A 16231-nucleotide genomic window follows, 5' to 3' on the forward strand; every position below is an offset into this window, starting at 1 on the left:
AAGATAGCTCCATCTTGCCCGCTTGGGTAGCCAATCACTGCGCAGGATTTGATTCATCTTGCCCGCTCGCGGAGCTAGCCATATAATAAGATGTAGTTCTCACCAGCTAAACTTTGCCACTAGAGATTCAGTCTGTTCTGTTTTGGTTTCATTGTCAGTTGAAATAGACTTTAAAAACCTAGGTCTTGAATTTTGTTTTCTTTTAAATTTCCCTTTACTGAGGAACAGCTTTTAATCTACAAGGCTGTACATGTATGTTATTTTAAAACAGTCAGTGTAACTTAAAATATAATTGCATTTGTGTGATTTTGTGTTTAACAATAATGCTTTGAATTTCTGTTTTTGCAGTAATGGATGATCATCATGGGTTGGATGAGGGAAAACATGCACAAACCGAAGAAAGTCGTAGTAGAGAAGGAACTAGGGATGGTGAGCATCAGCCCTTACCATGATATGTATCAGTTGCCATGCATTGATAACTTTTTTAGAGTTGTGTCCTGCCAAAATAATTCATTTTTTTGTTACCTGTACGTAATTGGGTCTTAACTGTAATGGCAGCGCTTTCTCAAGAATTTTAGGGCTTATGTCCTCATATTATACTTCAATATCTGGTTAGCTTATGAGTTTTTTCTTGTACACTAAGTACTCCAGCAATACTAAGAAGAACATTGCAAACCAAATGTGTTAGAGGAAGCCAACTATTATGTATTGGAGAAAGCCAACTATTATGTGTTAGAGAAGGCCAACTATTTTTCAAAACACATCTTCGCACCTGGATAAATTAGCCAGTTTCTAGTTTTTAATTCCTTTTCATCCCTGCTATGAAGGCTTAAAATTTAGCACAGGGAGTGTTTAGTAGATGGAGTTTCAAAATCTTAAGGAAGAAGTGATTGTACAGTACCACTTTAATGCACAGCTTATCATTCTTGTGTATCCATTAAACTAGTCAACAACCCATTGTCCCCATTAACACAAAATAATTTTGTTTTTAAAATTGATATAAAATAAAAGTCTCAACTTACCGGTAGTTTGGGAGGTTCTGTGGTATATTATAGGTTAAGGTATAGATGTATGGCAGTGATACAAGCAATTTTTGCTGCATGTTACACAGAAGATATTTGCATATCATATGTAGTTACTCAAGCATTTGTCGCAGTGCACATATTTTTTCTATTCTTTGTTGTGACTCTTATTTAAAACCCCAAAAGCTGTGAACAAGACAGCTTGTAGGAAGTTGAGCTTTCTGTGTTAGCAAATGACAACCTTAACTTAAATGACAAAACTGGTAAACCATACATGTACAATTGCCCCTACTGTATTCTACATGTATACTTACAGCCTGCAAAGGACTCACTTTCTTTCCTGCAATGGTTTGGGGCACAACAAACATAAATGAATTAAGAGAGGTTGAGGAGTTGAGGAGGCAGAGTAAAGAAAACTTTTGGATGCCGCAAAGCTCTTAGAATGAGCTTGACGGCTATTAATGCAGTGTTCGACACTAACTTTCTTGCTAATTTGCCCTTTGGGCAACTAGTTCTGTTTTTGTTGGTTCCCCGTGTGTCTTTTTAGTTGCCTACCTGGTAGACTTTTGTTGCCCATTAGCACTCACGAGAAAATTTCAACTTGCAGAAATGCTCAACTTTTTTATAAACTTGCCTTCTTGTTTTGGTGTTGCAACAGTGATTCATTGGGTGATTAATCAGTCATAGAGCACAACCCTCACAAGATTTTAAACATCCACGAACTGTGCCCACACATTTTGATGAGACTCCACTTTTCTAACAAATAGACCCAGTGAAGCACTTTTACTGGTCAAATACAATGAACCAACTGTCATGAATGAAAACATAATTCATGCCCAGAAGCATATCATTATCATTAATATTATTGTTATTATTTTTGTTGTCATCGTTGTTGTTTTTATTGCTATTTTTATTTATTGTTATTGTTATTATTAATAATTGTCTTTTTAACTATATATTAAGGAATGGCAAAAAGATGGCTCAGCCTTTACCTGTAGTACCTATTTTGTATTTGTAATCATAGATTAATAAAACTGCTTCTCTTCCTCACCAGAGATCAGTCGGGGAGTAGCTTACAATCCTGACAACAGTGCCCCATTTCTTTTTGAGTCACAACAGTAAAACTTATAGCCAAAATATTGCCGTACTGTACAATTTGTGTGGAAAGACTTTGACACAAAATTTGTTTCCAAATACTGTTGCAAAATGCATCTTTGAAAATTCAATGAGGTTATCAAGCATTTTATAGTATTTTAAGAACTAGGGATTAATGCTTTCTATGGTTCGCACGATCACTAATCGACTAGCCACTTTTATTTAGCAAGCTTTGGGGCAAGCTTCTCACAAAATTTGGGTTCATGGCTTGTTTTGGAAATGAGAGTCAATTGTAGAAACTTTCAGTGAATGTTAGAGTTGAGTTTACATGTCTTTGACCTTTAAGTTAATACTTCTGAACTTCTGCTCAAATGATTTCCCCATAACTTGGGCATGGTTTGTATTAAGTCAAAATAAGCTGGTTCCAGAAATTGAGTAAAAGTATGCCAGCAAAATTTTTTTTACTGGTAGTGTTGTTGTCCAAAAAATGGGGTCCGGTCAAACACCAGTAACCAGATATTTTCCCCAGTAAATGGAATTAAGTAACATTATCACCAAGTGAAAGACAAAATATTTCCCAAAATTTCTTAGCCAACACTTCAAAGCCCCAAAATTTATGTTGCAAACTTTGACATGGGGTAGTGTGCCCACAATAACTGCAGAACCACCTTAAGTAATGATAACCATGAATAAGAATGGTGTTATCCTTTTGATACAATATTAATAACAAACAGTGGGGCTTGACTTTTCAAAATTACAGAAAAACTCAAATTGCATCTAGGGCCACCAGATCACAGTTTTCAAGCAACATACATTTAAATAGAAAGGAATTGTTAGCCAAATTAACTTTAACTAAAAATAACAGACACTTTTTAAAAATAAAGTGGTTTGCTATTAAACAGTTAAAAAACAGTTCCTTTATATTGCTATATGTAGAAAGATAAAAAATGAAAAGGGTTTGTCAAACACAATTCGATACACCACCACCACCCACATAAATTATGATACTCTCCCATGTAGATGTGGAAGGAAAACACCTTGTTTTCACTCTAAGAGGAACTGGAGTTTGCAAACCCTGACAGCAAGCCCTGACAGTTGTTCAGATTGGTTTCTTTGGAGTTAATGACAATAAATTGATTAACACCAAATTAATTAAGAGAGCACTCGAAAAGCAAATTGATGGCATTTTGTTGGGTTCTTCATTAGGCCGTTGTTGTTGTTTTTTATCATGACAGAACTCAAAAATGATATTGTTCGTAAAATGCTTGACAGTGGCCTTATAAATGAGTAGTTTTATGGACGTTATTTTGAAGATATGCTGTTGATGGACAAACCAAATAAATCTGACATGTTTTCATCATCATTTATCCGTTCTCCAAGTGGAGAATTGGGCCGTAAGCTCTCTGCCTCCAGGCTGTTCTGTCCTCCGCAGCCGATGCTGCTGCTGCCCATGTTGTTAAACCTTCCTTTTCCAGCTCCCTTTCTACGTCCAAATCCCGACCACCTGCATTCACTTATCCCTAATATACCAATGCCATAACGAGTCATCTCAGCTGTGATCTGGGCAGTTTTTCCTACCGAGAACATAGTTCTCACATTCCAACATCCCACCTTTACTTTAGTTTTGGGGTTTGTCAACGAGCTGTTCGGAGAATGGGCCCCCTTTCGGCTTTCACCCATAGTCGTCATACTTCCGTCGACCCAGCTAATAAAGGCATCGTCTGGGGTCCGGCATGTCGTTGTACTACACCCATTGTAGCCTGTATACATCGAGATTCCAGTTTCCGTAATCACAATATTTTTATGGGGTGAGGTGATTGACCTCACGCCCAACCCCCAACCTGGAGGGCCAGGGTTTTTCTGTCGGGGTTTTCCTTCCCTTAGTCACAGATTCCGGTTATTTGAAGGCGCCGAACACTCGCCTTTTGCCACTGTCACTCAGCTGCTAGCTACTGCTAGCATTACCAGGGGCTACGAAAACGAGGACGTGCGACATATGACTTCGCTGGCAGAGCCTATATTAGACGGAAAGGCATTTCTCAGCATTTACGGGGAGAGCATTGGTGACCCTTGCTAACCCCACCGAGACCTTATACCAGCGCTTAGCCCCCCTGACATGTTTTACAGTCAACAAATTTGAAGATGGCTTGATCCATTTCCTGGACATTTCTCTGAAAAGAACATCCATTGACATTTATAGGAATCACACAAACACTGGACAGAATGTCTTGTTTTCTAGTCAAGTACGTTGACTTACCAAAATTACTTGGGTTAGGCCTTGTTGCACCAGGCTTCCTCGTATATGTGAAATAGACTCTCTCATTCAGAAACAAAGAACAGTGATTAAAACGTTCTGTTAGTGAATGGCTTTCCTAAATCTGTGGCTTCTAATCTTGTGAGGTGTTTCAGACACAGTAGCTCGGAACCTAGAACATCTTATCCCAATAACAACAAGACTATGAGTTTTAAGGATTTTAAATTCTAATGTGGGGTTTAGGACTGGCACTAGTTTTGCTAGGCTAATGATGTAATTTTGAAAGCAGATGGGAGCTCCTCTGGGGGCCTGTCCAGGAATCCCCATCAATGTCCCAGACCAAAAATGGCATGTGCTTTTAACTATTACTTCATCTCATGCAGGAAGGAAGTGATGTCTGAACAGTTTTCATTGAAGTGCCTTGAAACCAGAACCAGAGTATTAACAATATTACAAACAACACAACAAAGAAAGTACAGGATGCAAAACAGAGCACAGTGATGCAAACCCAAATGCAAGTTAATTTTGAAACCAAATTGAAAATTGCTATGTAGAGTGAGACGGGTAACTGCAATCACAACTGGTGGTTTGCTATTTGCGTGAAAAATTAGCAGACATTAAGTTGAAGGAAGTGAGTTTGTAGAGAAGTCCATTTGCATCATATTAATCAAAAACTGGTTTTCTTAGTTAGGTATAGAAATACAGTATGTTAATAAGTAGTTTCTTAGAAATCGATTTTGAAATAAAAACTAGCGCTAAAAAGTCACGACGTTTCGCCCTCTACGAGGTCATTTTCAAGTGAGTAAATTTTCTACAATAGCATATAGCCATAAATATGTTAAAAACAACTTATAATAGATAAAAATGTGGCGAACGCTAAAATGTGATAAAATATGTGAAAAAGTGTTAAAAATATACAATGGAAAAATAAAATAATCTTAGCAAGAATTGCCCTAAACAAATAATTGGGCGCGAATTGAATCGCACTGTTTGTTTAGCATTGGTTTCAGTTCTTTGATAAAAAAAAACATTTCAAAAATAAGGTAGCCAAATTTGTTCTGACACTTTGTTAAGATTCGAAAACTCTGTGCGATGTCTTCTGGCTCCATATCGTGCTGCTCTCTGAGGTGGTTTCCGATTGCCGATCCTTTGTGTTCTTCAATTCGTTGGTGTAGGTGTCGGCACGTGTAACCGACATAGCCTGCATCACACAGGCCACACTGAAATGAATACACCACGCATTGTTGACTCACAAGAGGCTGCTTGTCTTCCCTGACCTTAGTTTCATCCTTGATCTTTCTACTTGTGTAAACTGGGTTAATATCTGCGTTGATCTTCCGACTGAGGTCAGCCAGCTGTTTACGTACTACGTTTGCAGATTTCTGGTCCTTGTAGGGCAACACGATTCTGACTGGGGCTTCTCTTTTATCAGCCACTCGAGTATGTGAATCCTCGGACACTTTTGATTCAATAAATCTGCGAATGATTGACTGCACAAGGTCGTCAGGATAGCACAGTCGGGAAAAGATCTCTTTAAGGCGTTCACATTCCTCGTGAAAAAACTTCTACTTTCAAAATACAGTATGAATATTTATAATTTGAATTATAATAATATTACTGTTGTACTTTAGATTGTAATTCCAATGCTCTTTTTAAAAACTGATTTCAGTTTCATTAGGTAGTTTGGTGCTTTGGGCCCAAAACAGCACCCTGAAAACGGTCCTTGTAAGTTGACAAGCCCTTGAATAGCCAGGAAGTTTCAAGAAATGGGCCCTGAAGAGGCAAAGGGCCGACTTTAGACACAACTTAAAGCGAGTTTCAATTAGTCCAGCAAATTTATTTCACTTTCCGTAGGAGGAAGGTAAATTCCTAAAGGTAAACATGAAACGAATTACTACAAATAACTAACTGAAGACGGCAGAAAACTAAGAGGAAAACACAAACAGACGATAAACTAAACGGCTTACCAAAATGCTGGCAACGCGGTTCAGGGAACCAAGAAGATACAAGTGTACCGGGCAATAAACTAGCACTAAACGAACATGAAAGGATAACACAAATATATACGCAACGAAATTTACATACGACGCGAGAAAAAAAGCATGCAGAATGTGAAAAAATACATTAACATACGGAACAAAAAAGGACACAAAGAAAACACGAAATAGCCGTAACAGGTCCCTTCACAGAAAGTTTCAGTTTTCCACAATATTGTTGTGTCTATTGATGAAGTAAATCCATCTCCATATTTTTAATAGCCTGGCCAAACCATACCTGGAGGCATTAGATGATATGATCGATGAGGAGGAGGGGGAGTTAGAAGAAGACAAAGAAGAAGAAGAAGGACAAGAGGATCAAGAAGAACAAGACAATGATGATGGACACCTCTACAGAAAGTTAATAGAGGACGAGTTTAGTGACAGTGATAAAATCAGTATTTATTTCGTAGATTTTTTAATTTTTTATCAGGATTTCTTTAACAGATGTATTAATAAGTAATAATTAAGTAAATAGAGGATGAGTCTGAAATTGTTTTGATTGTTCTACATTTACAACAGCTTATTCAAATTAGCCCAAGCTCAAAGGCTGAAGAAAATATGTCATTACTTTTTTTTTTACTAAATGAACCACAAATCACTGTGTTGCCTGTGACTAGTTTGTTGGATCTAGATTTAAGGGACAAAAGAGTGACAGAACTTTTCATCTTTGTAATAAGAACCCAGCCACAGTCGTGCCTGACTAACTGTGTCCACCTTCCTTGGTTTAAATAAGCTAATCAAAATGCATGAATGGTGAAAATATCAAGCATCATCAGGAACCTGTTGATCAGTTGACAACTCCACCTCTCACATTTCTTTTCATAATTTGGATTTGCCAGATTTGAATGGAAGCCATAGGAAAGTTGTTGAAAACATGTCAAAAAATGATGAAAAAAAATTAGTTTGGTGGTCCGTGTTAGAAGTGCACCACTGTAAATGCAATGATAAGTATTCTATTAGTATGTCCAAAAGGCATTTATCTGTCAAAAATAGAATTTCTCAAACTAATTCTAACTTTGGTTATTTTGCCTTTGTAACAATACAAATCTGAAGATTATAGTGGTTTTACAACACAAGCTAAAAACATGCCCTAAAATATAATTTTCGAAAATGTTTGGATAAAGCAACGGTTTGTATCATACGTGAGCATTGCAGATAATTCAAGCCAATTAATTCAAGGTCACAAGTCAGATTGTTTTGGTTCGCCCGTGTGTAGAAAGATCTATAAGATTCCAGTTGATAGTGATAATGGTAATTATACCTGCTCATGAAAACACCAGTTGTATAAATTCCAGTCTAGCCATAAATAAATAAAAAAAGATTTGTAATCTTCTTTGTCATAACTGAATTATGTTATTGAACTAGTATGAGGTCCGTGTTGGTAAAACATTGGTCGAGTTCTTAGCCTTGCAATGTTATGGCGAGATCCATAGACTTGTTAAAAAAAGAAATACCCATATCAGTATCCGACGTAAGTTTCATTCCATGTTCAATGCTAAATTCCTGAGGGGTGTGCCTACAAACGAGGACTAACAATAGAGCTATAAATCAATGAACATAATAAATCCCTTTAAGATTCTCTAACCGAAACAAGTGATAGGTTGAGGTATCACTGAATTCCTAATTTTCAACCTTCTGCTTTCATTTCATCGTCTCTCCCGGTTAATAACACGCACCCGTTGTAGCTAGTTCCAGCCGATCCCAGGAATGCAAATCTCATTAGCAGTCAGTGCTCTCTCTGATAACCATAGCGAGTACTTTTAAGGGTATCAAGTCTTATATCGGAGGTTCGGTGATATTTCTTTCTAAAAACAAAAACTGAAATAGTGTTCAACATAACCGTGCTCAGCACGTTTGCGAAAATCTATTGGTTCCTTTCAGAGGTTTCTTTAAGAGCACTCGGCTAACCTCCAGGTACGATTTCCGTACAGCGCCATACATTAATTATGTATGCAACTATCTCAAACTATCACATTATACTCAAACAGCAATCGTGAAAAGAACGAGTCAGTCAAAAAATTGCATGCGTAATTAATGTAAGGGGTGGTGCGAAAATCTTGCCAACCTCCCTGTCAAAATAAGAGAGCCCCTCTGCCAGTTTTGTCCACATAGTATAATTTCCACTGACAGAGTCGCTATGATTACGATGACGACCACAAAGCGCTTTGTGGTGTATTGAATAGGCCACAAAGCGCTTTGTGGTGTTTTGAATAGGCCACAAAGCGCTTTGCGGTGTTTTGAATAGGCCACAAAGCGCTTTGCGGTGTGAAAAATTGGAAAAACCAAATTATTTCAGAAAATAGCTGTGAGATATTTGCGAGTCAACGAGCCATCCAGTTTTCAATGTTAAATCCCAAAATAAAACACCACATAGCGCTTTGTGGTGTTTTGAATAGGCCACAAAGCGCTCTGTGGTGTTTTGAGTAGGCCACAAAGCGCTCTGTGGTGTTTTCAATAGGCCACAAAGTGCTCTGTGGTTTTTTGACTACTACTGCTGAACTAGGAACAGTTAGAAAGCACTCCGGCCATAAAAATCTACTCGACAAGAAAATTTCTGTAATAAATGTTCGATGCTACAGGAGACGGCTTACCCAAAAAGGTTCAGTCAGCCTCAACAAACTTATACTGAGAAGAGGGCTTTCGCGAACCGGATTTCGTGTGAGTGACAAGATTGGGAATAGAGAAATATTGCGCAGATTGAGTGGTAGTTTTACAGCACCGAAACTAAAATTGGTTACACTATTTCTCAGAAATTTTGTTTTGCCTCTGTAATATCATTAAACGATCTGAATAATTTGAGGATAATCAAAGCGCGGAGTTTAATATTGGCTGGCCGGGAACACGCAGTTCGCAAACCGGAGAGCAACCACTGTTTAAATCTTCGATCGAACTTTCATGTTGAACTTGAAACTGAAAATACACTAAGCGGTCAATTTCCGATAGAAATCTTGTGAGGTAAATGCCATTCTTGCAAATAGTCGCTGCATATTTACGTTCAGAGTCACTCTGGTTCAGAGTAAAGACATACAAAGTCAAATACTGTTTCCGTACGCTACCCCTCCAAAAATCAATTTTGCTCGAAGACCGAACTGCAACGGAGTTTAGTTACCAGTCTTATGCTGCGTGTTATTAGATAGAACGCATGATATGATTGGCTCTGTATATCACATTACGTCAGAGGACCTGTCTGCTACATAAGACATAACTGCAACGGTACAACCATGAACCGCGCTCGGCCCATGGCCGCGCGGTTAATAACGCAATGACGTCATTGTTGTCATGTAGATTAGACCTTCTTGTCCGCGTTGTTCATATTTCCGTAGGTAAGATAAGTTACTCCGTCACTCCGATTGCTGCTTGGGCTCCGCTGTAATTCTTGGACACAAAACCGAGTAGACGTGATTAATCGACGGCCAGCTGCGTGTTAAACAATGGCCTCGGCTTGGATTTTCTCTACAGTTACGGGTGAGTGTAGCTTTAGTCGGTTAAAGCTGAAGTGATCTCATATGTACATGTAGTTACATTCCATGTCTGAGATGCAGATTTATACTTCTGAATATTTCTTGAGGCTTTTAGACACTGATTAGGCTGCAATTCTGATACTTCCTCTGTTTCAAATTTACATGTTACTCCTCATGTGTACAATAAGCGTTAATATTCTCCTGCATCACTTATCCTTGCTTGCAATCGAAGTTTAAACGCCGCCGAATGTCTTTGTGTACAGCTACAGGCTGCTTTAAGCTTTACCGTCACATGTCAGCAATCAAGCTGCAGATAATATTGTTCGAAAGATAAATCGATATTCGCCCCGTCTTGGAACCTTCAACTCCCGTTTCTCATTAGCGACTACTATTGGTGTCCCAAGCTATTAGGTAGAGAAATTTCAGATAATTTCAGAATTTCAGATACAAGAAAGTTCCGGGTACGTAAGCTGCGTGCTAGGAAAACAAGATTTGCTTCAAATCACTTTTGTTATGGAAAACTGTTCAACTTACTGTGGCTACGACGCGACCATCACTGACATCATCTCTTTGGCACAGTAGTTTAGCAAATAGATGCTGTTGTGTTAGATCGCGTCCAGTCTGACCACAATTGCGTGGGTTTCTTGTGGCGCAACACAAACGGGAAAAACATCACTTCCATATGCCCAGACAAGTCCGACAGCCTTTATTACTGATATTTTATGTCCAGTCTTTAGAAAACAGTCGAATCGCATCGGCTAGATAGTACTAAGAAAGTTGTAGCCTGCGTAGCTGGCGGTTTCGGTGGGGGAATTTCGGTGGGGAATTTCGGTGGTGCAGTGTTTCGTGACACGAAACGAAAGACGAAGTTCGAGCGAAAGGAGAACACGACAGCTCGCCGAAAAACCTCAACGATAACTTTAAGCCATTTTCTGGTTTTATCAATTTTAGATGGAATGGATGATGTCCACATTTCAGCAGTTTCAGCGGCAAAATTCATGAACTGCATTTACTGCGTGATGAATGAAACGTCAGTAACTGAAAAACATTTCTCGTAAAGTCGCCTATATTCTGCAAAACTGCTCCTGTATTATTATAAACAATCTGAACGGATTAAGTAAGAGATAAATACCAAGACGAAAGACACTAATCTATGCGGCCCTTGGGGTTTATACGGTGGATTAATTAATGGAAGTCAAGGTAGTATCTTAGGTATATCTGACTTATTTCACGATATTGTCATGAGGGATCATAATAGAACAATTTGTACTATCGCATGTTTTTCGGCTCGGACCGTGACCATTGAAGTTTTAATTTGTTTTGTGATACTGTTGCCAGTGTGAGATTTTTTGAGAATGGCGAGACGGTTTGTTATGCAGCATTTTCTGACTTGGACCACTTGCGGTTTTTTGAATAACGTTGACAAGGTTGTTCTGATTGTTTGCTCTGCTTTGTTTAATCTTTGCAAGAAGCGGGTCAAAATGGGACTCCTTCACACCTAGGAAATACAAAGTAAACCTCATCCGAACTCTCACTTTTCGTTGTTTCCGCATCTGTTCGTCACCTTCTTTTTTGCGCTCTTGTTTGAATGAACTGAGGAAGTTGTTGTTACAAAATGGATACCCTGCGGGTGTTATCAATTACAACATTAATGATGTTCTGAACAGGCAGCAACGCAAACCGAAGAATCCAACCACCACAGTCCCTAAAAAGGAAATAATCTTAGTTCTACCTTATTTAGGGGTACAAAGCAAAATTGTTACCAAACAACTGAAAACCTGCATTAATACGTTTTATGGCTGCATTAATCTTGGGTTATTTTCCAAAGCGCTTATCGCATCAAGTCTTTATTTCCCTACAAAGATAGGATCAACCGTTCCCAACTGTCAAAAGTTGTGTATAAAGCTAGTTGTTGGGACTGCCAGGATTTTTACATTGGAAAAACAAAACGTAGATTGCATGACAGAAAAACTGAACATTTTAAATCGATCACGAGTAGCTGTCACGCTTCTGCTGTTGCAGACCACGTCACGTCAACTGGTCACAACTTCAAATGAGACCACTTTGATATATTAGCAAAAGGTCGGACAGACACACATTGCAAGATAAAAGAGATTCTGCTAATAAGGGAATTAAAACCCACCCTAAATGATAATGTAAGCAGCGAAAAGCTTTATCTTTATTGGTTTGCATTGTTTATATGCAAATTTTTCTCAGCTTCTGTCATTGTAATTGTTAATTAGTTACTTATTTTAAATTTAAATTTAGTTGTTACTTCTATTCCTAACGGTTACTTCCGAAGATGTATGTTGAAACATACGAAACGTCAAGTAAATGAGCTTTGTTTTTTAACATGCGTTTTATTGCCATGTTTATCACCGCAGTTTGCGTGTTATTTCTTATCAAGCTACGATGGCTAAAGAAAAAGAGTATTTAAAACCAAATGTTGTTATGACTTCTATTGCTGGGTTTCACCCGGCGGGAGGGGGGGGGGGGGGGAGGGTGGATTATCCGAGAAAAATTGGGAATTGTTTGGGGTGTGCGGCCCGCTTCCCAAAAGCCTTACCTTATTATGACCAAAAATGTGCGATTTTCAGTACCCTTTCACCGTCATGCCACCAATAAAAATCGTATCCCTGGATAAATAAAGTCAAGAATCTGGGATCATATGATAAATGTGATTGATATATAAAGAACCCCACCAAGATTTAGGTCTGTGCGGTTTTTGAGGGTCGTATACGCGAATCTCTGGCACGGTTCGCGAACCGAAAAAATAGCGAATCACTGATCACGGATATCAAAATTTCATTTTTCCGAATCACGAAAATAATCAAGTAATATACTTTTTTAATAACGTGCCGTAACACTAGAAAATGTGTTTGAAGAAAGCAAACAGCTTTCCTGGATTCCATCTCATGAGGAAACGAAAGTTTGTAAGTGTGCATTGGCATAAAAAAGAATCAACATTGACATTCCAGAGTTTTTAACTAGTAGTTTGGTTTTTAATGATAGACATTTAAGGATTTAAGGTCAACTAGACATAGCAGTCTTCATTGCTTTAAAAGAAAATTGGAAGGTGGAAAGTCTTTTGCAGTTAACCCATCTCAGTTGTGGAACACCTTACCCATTGACCTAAGAAGAACACCCAGTGAGGAACCGTTTTTTGGACAAGCAGAGGTTCTTGCCGCATATTAATTTATCTGAATCAGTCTGACTGGTTTTTCATACGCGCCTCTATTCAGAGAAACGTTTCATCCAAATTTATAGAGCTTTTTTTTTATGAGTATATCACGTTGGTGTACCTCGGAAGGGCACCAATATGGTGGCCGTAATGTAGCAGAAACAGAGAGCTTTAAAGGGGCTAGGGCACGCAATTTTAGGCAATTTCAGCACTGATCAAATGGTCATAGAATTAACTAAAATATCACAAAAACGGCTCAAAACTATAGATCTCAAACAAAATACAGGAAAGTCATGAAGGGACATGGATGGACAAAACTGGAGAGGATTGAAATGGATTGCTTTTGGGTAAATTTGAAAAACGTCGGCCCCACCATTTTTCAAATTTATATCAGTGAAACTGCAATAAGCGTAAAAAACTCTCTTGGCCTTTAATAAACAACTCCACAAATCAAAACGGCGTGGTACAAAGAGTGTGCATACGAGCGGCGTAGATACAAACAGCGTGGTTACAAACAGCGTGGTTACAAACAGCGTGGTTACAAACAGCGTGGGTTGAAACTAAAACAGTAAATGAGCAAAAGTTACAAGTTGCGACTAAGCTAAATTCGAATAAAGAAATAACAAAACTGCAAAACGAGGACTGTGAATTACACTTACATTGTTTCGGCCAGAGAAAACTGTTGTGAAACGGACTGCGAATGACGCGAAGAGACTAACACGAAAGCTAAATAGAACTGCGCTAAGCGCGGACCAAAATGAACTGCCCCAAAACTGTACTGCAAAGCTATGATATGGAAAATACGCTAGAACATGCGGAAAATAAAACTATAGAAACTTAGAAAGGCGCTAATGAAGATGAAACAGCAAAGAAACGCTAACGAGGGCGCGAAAACTGACAGAAAGGAATAAACACCTAAATTGACGCAAAAAAAAGACCAAACAAAAGGACGAAAAGAAGTATAAACTAATTTGCGTACGCAAAGGGAAAACAAATTACGCAAGAACGAATAATAGAAAAAATGTTACACTTGGATCTTACAATCAGTTTATATTAAAATGTCATTTACACAGCTGAAAAATCATTCTCAGTTGTTATGTGGCTGTGATTTTGCAGATGAAAGATTTTTGCTCGGCCAATTTGACGTTTAGAGCTCATAGTTAACAAATTTAAACAGAATTACCTAAAATAGCGCGACCTCGCCCCTTTAAGCGATGACGATGGCGACCCCGAGTACAACGCCTAGTAAAAAAATTAATAGATATATTGTCTTCGAATTTCGCAACTGTCTAGATCTGTTCAGTGCGCCTATTGGTCTTGGACCTTGCAAGCTTAATATGTAACGCCAGCGTTGAATTCCAATTGAAAACACGGAAAATTAGCCGCCTTCTCTCGCGTTCTCCAAAATACGCAGAACTTAGTCATTTCACATTGTCGTTGTTCAGAGGACGGCAAAGAAATCTACAAAGATCTTTAACGCACATGCACAGCCATTGTTCTCCTCTTTAAACCTTTTGTTTGATGACGTTCACGTTGCCGTTGCCGTCGTGGTTTGCTTAAGCTCTGTAACATCTGTCATTGAGTTCTTATTTTAGAGTTCCCACACATCGAAATTAACACTTTGTCTAATATAAATTAAAGACTGTTTAATTAGCAAAAACTAAAATGATAAGCCATCTCTTGACATACATGCGGGGCCGCCGTTTCAATCACATGTCCCGGGGGGGCACTATCATATGGAACGGTCGGGGATGCTTTTCGTCTCGCTTAGCGCTGTAAATCAAGGATTCTGGTCTCACTTCAGGTTGCATGTGCAGGACGAAACGCCACTACTTTTAGCTGTCGAAGTGTCTTTTAGGGTTGCACTCGAAGAAATAATAATAATGATAATAATAATGATAACGATAACGATAACGATAACGATAACGATAATGATAATGATAATGATAATGATAATGATAATGATAATAATGATAATAATGATAATAATGATAATAATAATAATAATAATAATAATAATAATAATAAATTACTCAAGTCGCGGACTCTTTCCTAAGCAGCGGCTGATAAACGAGCCTATTCCGTTTTAAGTGGTATTGTAGAATTTCTCGAAATGTAACGCTTGCAGTATAGTATGTCACGAAATGTAACGCATGTGTAATGTCACCGGATCTCGTGATTATCACGTGACGCGTGTTGCGTTGTAACCTGAGAAGAAACCTCGTGGTTTTCGGATGCGAAGTGTTTTTTGATGTATTTAATCGGAAATCAGATTAAAGAGCAGCATGGAACAGTCCCAAGTGACATATATCGTGATTTTAAGATCTTGAGAAAGTGCCAAAGTAAATTCGACTGCCTGATCTGCAAAATGCTCTTTATAAAGGAGCTTAAGCCCACTTTGAGCAAACAATCAGATTCAATCCGTGCAAATATATTTATATAGTTTTTTTTTTTTTTAATAGTATTTTATTATTTTACCACTTACATTTTAGCGCTTGTATTTACATATTTTATCGTTGGACATTCTCACGCCCTTATTTGTACTTATATATGTGAAAATGATCTCAGGGAGATCGAAATGTCGTTTTTTATCGCTACTTTTATTTTATTATGTGTTTCAAAAAAACTACTTGTAAGAATTTAGCGGAACGTTGTGGAATAAAATCGTCTTGAAGAGTTAAAAATTTGTGTATGCGAATGATTTTACAGGTATCCTTCAGAAAAGCTCGAGCCACACCCGGATTGTTCTCCTTTAGGGGTTTAATTGAAAATTTCCGGCGAGCATCCCCGATCTTTTCATGTGGGAGTTTCCTCCCTCCCGGGTCACAGATCTCCCAAGCTCCTAGCTTGGGAGCCGCGAGCACTTCACACATTATACACAGTTGTGCAACACAGCGTAAACAGGAGTTTCTTTGGGAATGTAAAGATCGTTTATAACAATTCGAAATATGGTAAATAATTAATTCAATAACAAGACTCACTTCAACTCCACTTTGTGCTACCTTTATTGCATAATTATTATTATTACTTGTGCACGGTTTCCGTGTCGTACTGGGGCCGAGATTCCAACGAGTTTTAGTTTGATTGTTTCCCAGTCTCTATATATCATTCCTTAAGGAAGACTACTAGTGTAAGACGCTTTTTTCGTCTGCCTTGGTAAATACGGCCAAAGTTAAGGT

General features: G+C 38.3%; 1 protein-coding gene across 3 annotated transcripts in view; it reads left to right on the top strand.

The window, feature by feature from the left end:
• LOC145498783 (CUB domain-containing protein 2-like) overlaps positions 1–16231 on the top strand; it is a 126861-nt gene that overhangs the window by 6540 nt on the left and 104090 nt on the right. For all 3 annotated transcript variants that reach the window (XM_081478717.1, XM_081478714.1, XM_081478718.1), the window contains exon 2: positions 9734–9875. In XM_081478717.1, the coding sequence (XP_081334843.1) occupies positions 9842–9875 (34 nt within the window). In that variant the 5' untranslated portion in view covers positions 9734–9841. The remainder of the gene's footprint in view (positions 1–9733; positions 9876–16231) is intronic.

This window comes from Orbicella franksi, chromosome 9 (genome assembly GCF_964199315.1).
Source record: "Orbicella franksi chromosome 9, jaOrbFran1.1, whole genome shotgun sequence".
NCBI lineage: Eukaryota > Metazoa > Cnidaria > Anthozoa > Scleractinia > Merulinidae > Orbicella > Orbicella franksi.